The 13,002-nt window shown below is 40.3% G+C and overlaps 1 protein-coding gene across 8 annotated transcripts in view; it reads left to right on the forward strand.

Annotated features, from left to right (window-relative positions):
* The window catches only part of LOC131663753 (glutamate [NMDA] receptor subunit 1), a 1,362,975-nt gene that overhangs the window by 717,165 nt on the left and 632,808 nt on the right, over nt 1–13,002 (forward strand). For all 8 annotated transcript variants that reach the window (XM_058934360.1, XM_058934403.1, XM_058934412.1 and 5 more), the window contains one exon: nt 11,736–11,883. In XM_058934360.1, the coding sequence (XP_058790343.1) occupies nt 11,736–11,883 (148 nt within the window). The remainder of the gene's footprint in view (nt 1–11,735; nt 11,884–13,002) is intronic.

The following is a 13,002-nucleotide window of genomic DNA, read 5'->3' on the forward strand; positions in this document are numbered from 1 at the left end:
CTGCTATAATCTTATATCCAGGTGAGACTGCTGGGAAAAATTCATATACAGTATGTACTTTGCGATCATTTATGTAAGAGCCTGTAGTAATATTACATTCTACACGTAAAGCGTTGACTTTTAGACTAGTGACGGGTAAGTCAGAACTATGCGTTTCGTTTTCATTGAGCGTGCATCTATAACGATATACCTTTAGGTGCTAATGCTTCTTTGAGAAAGCTTTTAATATCTTCTATTTCGTTGCTACGTTAATAGCTCAACTAGACCAAGAACGTATTTTTTGTTTGGTATCAATTTGATCGGTGAAAAATAATATATTTCGAGTACGGATGATGTTCCTGAAAGACTCAATGTCAGTGTATTCTCTATGATAGATTCATATCAAATGATAGTCATTTTTTGAATAAGTATTTTTTATACTAGTCGTCTTTTCTATAGTTTGTTTAAAATAAAATTTGAGACAAAGATGGCCGCAATTGTATGTATTAAAATTTTGATATCTAATATAATTATACATGATTCTATTAACTTTGAGATAAAGCAATAGATCTATAGGCGATTGTAGATTACTAAAACTATCAAAATACATAACCTCATCACCTTTCTTTTTATATGCTACCCAATGAGTACCTGGTCCACTTTTAATATCTAAATGTACAAAAGCTGTCACTTGATTACGTGGTCCTTCGGCTGGTAGAGCATTACGCATGAAAACACCTCGAAAATTTGCAATTTTTAGTAGTTTAGCATATTTTCTTATATCATGATCTGTCAGTGCTCGATTAGGTAAGGTTACTTCGAGCTTTTTTTTTTAAACCTTTTCCACTTGAAAATTGTTTCAGATGAAGATCATAACCTTTACGATGCGGTTATAAATAATGTCCTTTAACAATAGCAATAGCTTCTATAGTTTTATTGTGTCTATGAGCTTCTTTCAATTAATTTTGAGTGGCCTTAGTACTGTTAATGGCTTTTGCTATTAAAGCAGCTCCTCCAGCTAAAGCTCCAATGGCGCTCAAAGCGGAAAATAATGGAATTAAAAAAGGAATAGCTCCACTCACTTTACTAGGAATCGGTAGAATATGAAGCATATTTATTTTTCTTCTTCCTCCAGCATTCTTCACAGCTTCATTAGCACATTTTATAGCCTAACGTATGACGAAAAGTGATTTATTACTAGATACAACACTTTTCAAGGTAGAGTTAATAATTTTTTTTTAACGCAATTGATAGATTTTCACTTTTTACATGTGTCTTTCGTCACTGTCGCTGTTGTTGTTGACGATTTTTTAATCCCTTGCCTCGATTCTTTCCACGTTTTAAAATTTTAACACCCATACCAAGTTTACTTTTAACTTTCATTATGTTGGCTACAGCAAACGCAACAACTTTCTCACCAAAACTACTATCTTTCGCTTGCACTCTATCCCAGGCTTGTTTAGCTAGAATTTTGTCGGCTTCGTTTCTCGCGTCAATGTTCTCTCTATTCTAAGAATAAGCAAAATCATGGTATTTACAAGCAGCGTCTAGCGGATTTTTTCCAGGATCACCACGAGCAAGTTGTTTTTTCAATTTAGTTCCCGGTTCGTAATACTTGTAACCAGGCAAGTGAGCTTCGAATGGTAAGTTATTAATGATCTTATTCACTATGCCAGCACCACCAGTCTTTCTTTTGTGACAAATGATCATACCTCATCAGAAGACAAAGTTTTAATGAAACTAAAAAACATATAAACAGTCTTTTTATAGTTAGTAGTCTCATTCGTCATTCGATTGGTGACTAGAAAACAGTATGGACTTCAAAAAGCAACCACTTAAGTTGCAAGTCATAAATTTTGATAGCGTGGTTCAGACGGAAAACGAGAAAAAAGACATGACGAACTACTACCTGACAGTATACGAACAGTTTTGTGTGATCCTAGTAACTGTGAGAAAACTAACTGTTTGCTAACACTAATAGCACAGCCTAATGGACTTAGATTCGAAAACGTTTATGTTTATTCAAAGTCCCTCAATCAAACAAAGTATAAGTTTTTAAAAGATTTATTGAAACCGACTAATGGTATACAGTATCATGAGACACATACAGCATGAGACAGTTGTTTCGTCAGATAAAGCTCATCCAAATTCCATCATGATTTTTGACGATATAGCTACTGAAAAACAGGACCATGTGAGAGCATTCTTCAGTATGGGAAGACATAAAAAAGTAGATAGTTTCTATCTCTGTCAATCACATGCTCGCATACCGAAGCATCTCATTCGAGATAATGTGAATTTACTAGTTTTGTTTCGACAAGATGACGTGAATTTAAACATATTTACAACGATCATGTTAACTCAGATATGACTTTTGAGAAGTTTAAAGAAATTTGTTTAAAATGTTGGAGAGTCGATAATCATGGATTTTTAATTATCGATAGAGATAAACCAATCAATCATGGACGATATAGAAAAGGATTTGATTCTTTTGTTACAAATATAGCGGAGTGAACGAATGAAGATTATTTAACTTTAGAAATTACAAGCGTCAACATAGCTAATTTTTGAAAAGAAAAGAAGATGCTCGAGCAATTATTTGAGGCTCGTGATGCCGTCAGACGTAAGTATCAACTAATAAAACGTGACAAAGCTGATTTAGAAAATACATTGAATGAAACTTTTAAACCATTGGAAAAACTTGTGGAGGTAGCTATTGATAAAATTAACGCTAATATTGAAGAGGAAATGAACAAGTAGAAGAAAATTACGTTCGATAAAGTTTTCAAGTCAAAAACAACAGCTCACACTCCCTATAAATCTCGATATTTCAATAGTACTGTTGTGACGAGAGCAGGCCGTGTGCCGGTTTCTCGTCTGCGTTTCTCCCTCCTTCTCCACTCGGCAAGGCGTGGTGGCCAACGTTGGGCGCATTAAAGTATGCGCCTAACACTTGGCCTTTTGGTTTCAGCGCCAAGGACGGGCCAGCGCAATTGAGCGCACAAAAGTTTAAGAGCGGAGAAAAGTTGAAGAGCGCGGAGAGAGTGAGAAAGAGAGAGAGAGAGAACGAGCATTAGGCCTATGCAGGGATAGGCAGGCGCGCGACACGTGATCGATAAGCGGCGCATCGCGTGCCGCCTAACTAATAGATCAGGAAGGGATAAGAGCTAGCGCCGCTGAGCGGCCACGAGACGAGCGAGAGAAAAAAAATGCGTGCGCGAGTCCAATCCAGTTAGAGTGCAGAGAATGCAGGTTTTGGGATAGTTGGAAGGATGGCCAGCTGTACCAGTAACAGCTTTATCCTCGATTACGGCCAGTCCCGCTTGCAAGGAGAACCGACGTCGCCTGCAGATTTTGGATCTACAACCTCGACCGACCTGTCCTGCAGATCTTGGCTAGCAACTACATCTAGCATCGTTCGGCAGCAGTCTGATCAGCAGCGACGACCGACACTCCCTGCAGCAGTGCTTTGTTGGAGGTTCTCTATGTTGTGAGAAACATTAACAAAAAGAAAAGGTCAAACCTTCTTTTCTTCTTTCTCTCTACACTTTCTCTCTCTGGTGATGCGACGACCGATGCGCGTTTAATAAGATAGCCAGGCATTCACGTGCCGGCTATCTAAAGGTTCGCGCTTAAGTTTAATTTGTAGTAGTGTAAATTGCGACCGGCGAATTGTCCAGGCGCCCACGTGCCGGGCAATTCATCCGGTATCGGTTCGCGTAATTTTTAAGTAAATTTGTAATAGGTTAAGTGCGTGATTAGGTATTAGTTAGGATGAAATGCGAAATATTCATTTGTGATTATCTTAAGTAGTTTACTGTTCCATTTTGTAATTAGTTGGCCAATAATTTAGATTATGTTATGCGCTCGTATGTTTATGTAAATAGGTATTAATTATAATAGGCTGTAAGTGCGATTTGATTTCTGTCTTTACATAATTTATTTATTGACCTCTCCTCTCTTTTCTTCTTCAATTGCCGTGAGCGAAAGTGCCTCACTTACCCCGCAAAAGAATTGGTGACAAGGAAAGAATTTTGTCACACTGTTAATGACTTAAATTATACATTGCATCCGCTTGATTCTTCATTTGAATTCGCTATATCTACTGCTGATGATGGTGCCGATGAAGACGAATTTAATAAGAATAGTGAATCATCACTTGATACAACTGCAATAAATTTATACAAAGCTAGTTAAAATGTAACTACAAAACAACAAAAACAGCTATTGGATGATTCGATTATAGGGAATTATACTCGACAATAGCATGAACCTTAACAGAAAAGTAATTTAGATAAGATATTTGGTGTTCGCTTGCACGAAAATACATATGTCATTAGCAATTCTCCAATTTTCTTCCAAAACGATAACGAGACTGTGAATGATAAAGCATTCAGCAAGACGCCTGTTTAATGGACCTTCTCTTTCGTAAAGAACCTGATTCTAAATTAATCAGTTCATCGGATATTGAAAATAATATAAAAATTCTTGAAATCTCTAACGCTAATCGTAAGAGATACGAATCAAATGGAGAATATCGCAATAAGCATGTAAATAAACTCAAAAAGTATATTGGTCCAAATTTATCTTTGAGCGGTAGCGTTAAGAAGCAAAAATCATTTGATTATGTATATTGGAATGATCCAAACGAGCTCGTTGAGCAATTGAGACTGCTTATCGCCGAACAAATCGCCGGTAATTCTTGTCATGTTAATGAAATTCATTCAACCATTGAAAAATTACGTGCAGCTGGCTATGTATATTAAGAGATTCCTAAATAATTCTCAGTAATAAAATGAGTGTTGATGTGTTTGGCCGTATATTGAATAAAAAGGAGGGTAATCGAGGTCCTCCTGGTGTAGGGTTTTAAATCACTAAAGACGGACAATACGACGTGGATAACAAAAGAATTTGTAATATAGCTGATCCTCAGGCGAGTAACGATGCTGTAAACTTGCGAACGTTGCAAAAAACTAGTGAAGCTAACGTTACTACGATTACGACTACGATAAATAATCTTAGAAAATCTTTAAATACAATAAGAATAGACTCACGAGTGTATCGAGAAGCGATTCAACATTTACAAACAAATAATAATGATAATAATAGTAATAATAATAATGACAAAGACTTAGGAATGGGGGGAAAGACAGGAAAAAACGACAAGAAACTACTGAACATACCGAGACGACAGAGGACGGACAGTGGGTCAAGCGGCGGCAGCGGGGTGAGCTACGTCTCTGCCGCTGAGGGCCAAGAACCGACGACAGGACGAACACCGACAAGAACTAGTGATACACGAGACGTGACGGTACCGCTGCGGCGCATACAAGTGCCACCTGCGCGGAAAAACGAGGGCTCCGAAAAGCAGACCTCCAACACTGACGCCGACATGAAAGACGTGGACAATGACAACGGACATATGACAGAAAACCTCCAGCTGTTTCGCACGCAGCTCAGGCGCATTGATGCCGCGCTCGAAAAGATGGAGGCACGGACTAAGATACAGAGAAATATTAGTACGGACATAACGACTAGTATGGCTGTAATAAAGGAGGCGGTGGATATTGCATGGAGTGAATGCGACCGCCTAAATCCCCTCCTGGAGTCCGTAAACGATAGGAGGACAGAAAGACAGAAAAGAAAGAGGGAGGACACGGGGGCCAGCCCTGAGCAAGCCGTGGCCTATCAAAGGGTTGCGGACGAGTCAGGCTGGACCACAGTGAACTCCGCGAACAGAAAAAAGAGGAAGTCTAAACAGAAGACTAATGACCAAACGACGGAGACGACTTCCCTCAAACAGAAGACGCAACAGACTACCCCTGTGGTGGCGCTGGGCGCGCGGAGGGAGAGGCCACTAGCTTCGACATCCGCAGCGGCGACGCCTATCCACGGGAACAAACGGCCCGAGCTGGACAAGAACCGGCCCAGTGCGGGTGGTTCCCGCCGGAAGGGGGGGACCAACGTTATACTGGTACGGCCAAACGACGGACGAACGTACGCGGATACCCTGCGCCGACTAAAGACGGAGATTAATCCCGAGGGCTCTAAAGTGAGTATCTCGGGATATCGGAAGACTAAGGACGGAGGACTCCTCATGCGCTTTCGCTGTAACGCAGACGCAAGACGGAAGTTCCAGGAGAAACTCCAGGTTACTCTTGGAAATGAGGGTAATGTACGAGACATGACACACGGACAGACGCTAGAGATACTAGACCTCGACTGTGTTACAGACACGAATGATGTACAGAACGCATTGAAACGAGAAACAGGACAAGATGCGGACTTTAAGATCCACATTTTTGAACCGAATAAACACGACGTTTGTATGGCAGTGTTCGAAGCAGACAGAGACACGGCCCACAAACTGCTCAAGAAGGGCAGAATCAAGATCGGCTGGGTCAACTGTCGGCTGAGAGAAAGATTGACGGTCTCGAGGTGCTACCGGTGCCTCGGATACGGACATAGACGAACGGACTGCACAGGACCTGACAGAGGACAGTGCTGTTGGAGGTGCGGGGGGACCGGCCATGTCGGGAGAGCCTGCCCCACCAAACAGCCGACGTGCTTTCTATGTTCCGAGGCGCGTGCAACGGAGAGGGCGCACGTCCCGGGAACGGGAGCGTGCGCGGCCTACCGGGCAGCGCTGGAGGAGTGCCGGAAGCAGACACGACAATGACAGGAATCTTACAAGGAAACCTGCGTAGGTGCGAGGCAGCCCAGCTGCTTATATCACAGACAGCGAAGGAACGAAACGTAGACATACTGATACTGAGCGAGCAACTGTGGGACTTACGAGAACAGGACGGCTGGTTCTCGAATACCCTCGGTACGTCGGCCATATGGGTCAAAGGCAAACCGGCTAGGAGAATACAAGCGTCTGGCAGGGGGGAAGATTACGCGTGGGTGAGGGTAGATTCCGTCACCTACGTTAGCGTATATTTGACCCCAAACTGCACGATGGCAGTGTACGAGGAAAAAGTCGGTAAGCTGGAAGACGCCCTCACAGGTCTCCCGGGTGACTTTGTCGTCGCGGGAGACATGAACGCGAGAGCGGTCGAGTGGGGTATGACAACGACGGACAAACGAGGAAGGCTGCTTCTGGAAATGGCCGCAAGGCTTGATCTGGTAGTGGTCAACCAAGGGACGACAACGACCTATAGACGACCGGGCTTCGGATACTCAATACCCGATGTGACGATGACGTCAGACAGGATCTCGTCGCGGATAAGAGGATGGCGGGTGACCGAGGACTATACAGCCAGCGATCATCAGCACATCGTCTTTGAGGTGACAAATCAATCGACGAACATACGAAACGGACAAACTAGAGACAGGACTTCAACGTATTGGAACTTACGACGACAAGATAGAGAGCTGTTTGACAAACTGCTAAGGGAGGCACCGTTACCCGCCGAGTCTGTCCCGGCAGAGCTTGGTCTGCGGGAGCGTGCCGAATGGATAACGGACAAGACAATGGAACTGATAACGGAACTGTGCGACGCCACGATGACTCGACGCAAGGGCCGAACGCACAAACGAGCAATGTACTGGTGGACGGACGAGATTGGCCTCCTCCGTGGGGAATGCATTGCCTGCCGCCGGAGGATGAACCGCGCACGGAAAAAGAGCAGACCAGACGTGGACGAACTATCGACAGCGTACAAGATGGCACGTAAGAGACTGACTACTAAAATAAAGGACAGTAAAAACTGATGCGCTAGACAGTTGTGTGAAGAAGTGGAGCGGGACCCCTGGGGACTTGGCTACAAGATTGTGACCAAGAAATTGGGGGCCCTTGGCCCTTCTGAACCAAAAGACAAAGACACCATGAAAGCAATAGTAGATGGACTTTTCCCAAACCAACCAGAGACGGAAGAAATGACGAACGAACAAGAGACGACAGTGCCAGAGTTTGTCGGGGCAGAGCTTATTAAGGCTGTGTCCACGATCAAGCCTGGTAAGGCACCCGGACCAGACGGTATACCGGGAGAGATCCTCCAGCAGATCGTGGGCGTACGTCCAGGACTCCTCCTGGATAAGTATAACGCGGTCTTACGTGCGGGCATCTTTCCCAGACGATGGAAGACTGCTAGACTGGTTCTCCTGCATAAAGGAAAAGGAGAGACACAGCGGGTAAACTTTACGAAGCGTTATTGAAACCAAGACTGACGAACGCGGTAACTGCAAACGGAGGACTTGCAGGAAACCAGTACGGATTCAGACGGGGCTGCTCAACTATAGGGGCGATTCGACAAGTGACCGACGCCTTTCGGCGGACGAGGCTCGTGTGCTACGGAGCGAGGCCAATAGTACTTCTCGCGACTCTTGATGTCAGGAATGCCTTCAACTCCGCTCGGTGGGGGGATATTCTGGAGGCCCTACAAACTTTCAGGGTTCCCGAATACCTGATGCCGGTGATGAGGGAGTACCTACACGACAGATGGATTCGATACGAGACGAAAGACAGAACAGTGACCAGACGAATCACAGCAGGAGTCGCCCAAGGCTCAATCCTTGGACCCGACTTCTGGAACATACTGTACGACGCACTACTAAGACTACCGATGCCACCGGGGGTGGAGCTGGTTGCCTACGCCGATGATGTGGCTGTGGTGATAATAGCCCGTACCCCGGAGCTGGCGCAAATGCTTCTGAACCGCGCGATGTTACGAATCAATAGATGGATGACTGAACGCGGACTTAGCCTTGCCCTGGCCAAGACAGAACTCATCCTTCTGACGGGAAGCAGGATTAATACCCTGATTCCCATGACAGTCGGAGAGGTATCGCTGCGGACCAGTAGGGCGGTCGAGTATCTGGGGGTGACCCTAGATACGAAGATGACCTTCTGGCCGCACATACAACAGACAGCGAGGAAGGCGGCAGAGAGGACTTCCGCTCTCAGTCGTCTTATGGCAAATACATTTGGACCGAGACAATGGAAGAGACAACTACTGATGACAACGACCCACTCGATCATGCTCTACGGGGCGGAGGTGTGGGCCGACGCGTTGGGGGTCAAGAAATACTGCAAACGACTGACAAACGTACAAAGACAGGGAGCACTGAGGATAGCCTGCGCCTACAGGACAGTCTCGGCTGAGGCAGTCAGTCAAGAGCAGCTAGTGATCGCGTGCGCATCTCTCACTTGCGCCTCGCGGACGGAGTCTTTGTTCGCCATGTCCGTTAGCAACAACGAAAGTAACAGTCAACAACTTTAACAGCAGCAACAATTTACAATGGATTAGTGACCAGTTAAACAAACAAGAAGCTCACGCTTCTCAACTAACGAGAAACCCATGTTTCTCAACCAATCAACAGAAGCCCATGCTTCTCAACGAATCAACAAACTATTGTCATTGGTCTCCTCATCGCCAATATAACTTGTTCGGCTTCACCGGGTCGAACATCAGCTAGATCATCGTTACCTGGATAGCAGAATCAATTGTGTGAAAGTGTGTGTGTGCGCATAAGAGCTCTCGGTTCGCGTACGGCCACGTGGTCGGTGAATTTCTCTTCGCGCATTCTTTCTCTTGTTTTAACAAATACCGGCGTGCGTACGAGTCACTTTGTGCGGCGTTACTCGCTTTTTAATCTCCTTGTAATTTAATCTTGTATTCAATCCTTTCATTATCACTATTATTCGATTGTCTCAGTAGAAGAGTCTAATTTTATGACCATATAAGGAGCGTGATGTCACAGATTGATAGATATAGATATAATGATTTTTGTTATTTGAATAAAATATGTTAATTAGACGTGATTTTGATATAACAAAGCATTTCTTATATAGATTTTAGTACAGAGATTTAGAATATAATATTACGAATAGTGTTTACTTATTAAATAATAAGGAATTTTAATATGCAAAGCTAATTTATTTATTACACTATAAATATTAATTATTAAAAAAATATAAATATTTCATATTCAAAATGAATATTTGAAGAACGTGAGTAAGAATTGGCTTCATCAATAACAGTTAAATAATAACTGTTATTAATAAATAAATAATTAACAATTTATTCAAACAGTAAGTTATATATTGAACGAAAGCGTTAATTTTGTACGTAATAATGATAGCTTTGTAATTTATAAATCTTAGATAATTAATCTAGTAATTACGTTATAAGATTATAGAAAAAACCGTTACAAATATGAAAATTTGTAATAATTCAATTGTTATTAACTAATTTAAATATTTCTTTTAGGAAATTTATAAACGATAAAGTTATATAAAAATTTAATATTATTCTATTGTAAATATTGTAATATTACATTAATTAACTTTATTAGTTAATAACTTTTGACGATACTATTTGTGATAATTGTAAATTATATTAAATCGACCAATAATTAATTTTGTAAAGTTTACATGTGTTGAAAGTTTAGTATTGATGTTTTTTTACTTGTAAATTAAGATAATTCATTTCTTAAAATTCACGAATATTTCTGGAAGATTCGAAAACTTCTCGAAGAGAACTCTCCTGCGAAAATAGACCGGAAAATTTGTGTATAAATACGCCCATTATTGCACAGGCTGGTATTCACTCCTAACCTTACAAAGTGAGCGCATGAGATTGAATAAACTTGGCTAATACCTAAGTTCTTTCTCTCATTGAGATTAACTGAGCAAGACTTTCCCTTTCCAATAATTCGCTCAACTTATAGAACATCTGGCGCTATAAGAAACTTGGGCCGAATTATATCCTCTAAAAGGAAGGGGACAATTCGCATCATAAGAAACTAGGGCATAGTCTGACGTAGTCTGACTTGAAATTTATCTTACTGTAGGTAGAGATCTAAATTGTTACGTCTTCTTCTACTACTATTACTACTACTGCAGCTGTCACTACTGCTGCTGCTGCTACTGTTGCTGCTGCTGCTGCTATAACAGCTACTATTCGATTCTTGAGACAGATGAAGCTCTTCGAGGCTTACAGCTCTTTTAAATCCTCTTCCCACTATTTATGTTTTCGAGCCGCCACAACTGCCTCCCTATGCTTTAAATTAGTTTTCCATTTTATTTAACATATATATAGTGTAATGATTGTCTAATATAGGACCAAACATTTGATTCATCATTAATATACGTTTCTTAAATAATACTCGTGATATAACTTTATTCAGTTCAGCAATACGTCCTCGGAAACGTTCTCGATCTCGTGCTATCTGCTCCCAAATACCTTTTCTAGAGTCTTTTTCTTCCATACGAATTTAATTAATTTAACTGCATGGTATAAAACTATATGAAAATTCAAAATATATTTTTTAATAATAAATCTTGTAAGTGATAAAAATATTCGAGAAATTTCTTCTGAATAAGAGATTATGTTAGGAACTAGTAAAGATCTCAGAAAAATTAAAAGTATTTCAATTAAAATTATAGTAGTGAAGAAAATTTAGGTCATTTATAATAAATGTAGTGTGAGAATATTTGAAAATATAAGAATGCTAAAGTGCGATTTTATGTATGAATAATGGTAAGTATAATGCGAGGAACTAAATGTTAAATCGTCAGTTAGATCTATTCTTTCTTTCTATCTCAAATAGTAAAACTTTAATAATATCATTGCGTAACAATTAAAATAATATCAATCTTTTCTATTTATGTAACTTTTAGTTATTCAGTCATACTATCTATATATTTAATTCAATTTATTAAGAAATAATAAAAATCTAAGCGTTGAAAATATATACATCTATTAATTTATTGCATTTACTGCTAGCTAAAAAAGAACTAATGTTTTTAGGTACATAAAAAAGCAAATTTTAGACCATGGAACAACTGGTCGAATCGCTTTTGATGATAATGGAGATCGTATATTTGCTGAATATGATGTAATGAATACAGAATCTTTTGGAGTTGTGAAATCAGTTGGACGATATTACTATGCAGAGGTCAGTGAATAATGAATAAATTTATATAAAAATGTTGAAAATATAGTACTAACTATCTATCTAGTAGAATTAAATTCTATATCAATCGAGTAATGGATTAGTACAGGAACTAAGTTAAATTTTATTTTAAGTTACTAAAATAAGTATATATTTTTTTCATCAACTTGTAGTATAGTATTGACATACTTGATACGCATCCTGAAGATGCGGGATATAGATTATATTTGCTTTGTTAAAACTGTGTAAGCGCATAGTAAAAAATAGGAAAGTGGAACAAGCTGCTACGGACTCACTCTTAGTAGAAATGGTAACATTAATAGCCAAAAATATTTATAAGAATGTGATGAGCGACAACGCTTCTGTTATACCATGTATTCGGTATCTGATTCAAAGTAGAAAAAAATACAGATAATATAGCTCTTTTCTAAATGGAGCTAGAAAAGACTGTAAAATAGTCTCTTACTTAGCCCTTTTCCGAAAATTAAGGTCATAAAACATTTCGATGGATAGAACCACAATCAATCAATAGAAAAGGTTGTCGTTCAATCTAGAAGGCACATATAAGTAAAAAATAGCACAAGGAAAAGGTTGACCCAGGTAAAACTCGTAGGAACAAGAATCTCACTACACAGCCAAGGTGATAACGACTGGAAAATAGTAAGAAATCAGAAAAAAGAAGAAGGAAAAGAAAAAGGCAGAAACTAAAGGTAAAATGGCATCGATAAAGTATAGAAAAAAACTCAGAAGTACTAGTTCAGCGGTGTTGATATAAGTGAGCGACAGAATAAAATATCCTACTCTGAAATACTAAAGGAAGTGAAGCAGAAGGTTAGCATGAAACAGGATATATCAAGAGTTGGCAAAATGCGAGAGACAATAAACGGGAATCTATTGCTGGAATTAGTCAATGTAATCAAACTAGAGGACGTCAGCATAACGATGAATTCAGCGATAGGTAATCAGCTAAGTGCGAGACCACTAGTTCCGAGAGTGATTATAGAATTTCGAAACCTTATTCTTAGATTTCTGTCACGTAGAACATTCAAACTTGAATGAGTTAACGCACATATACACTAAAAGAAGACAGTAACCTGATGTTACAAGTGCCTGGAATATAGA

Source organism: Phymastichus coffea, unplaced genomic scaffold (genome assembly GCF_024137745.1).
Source record: "Phymastichus coffea isolate CEN01 unplaced genomic scaffold, Cenicafe_Pcof_1.1 PCOF00002, whole genome shotgun sequence".
Lineage (NCBI taxonomy): Eukaryota > Metazoa > Arthropoda > Insecta > Hymenoptera > Eulophidae > Phymastichus > Phymastichus coffea.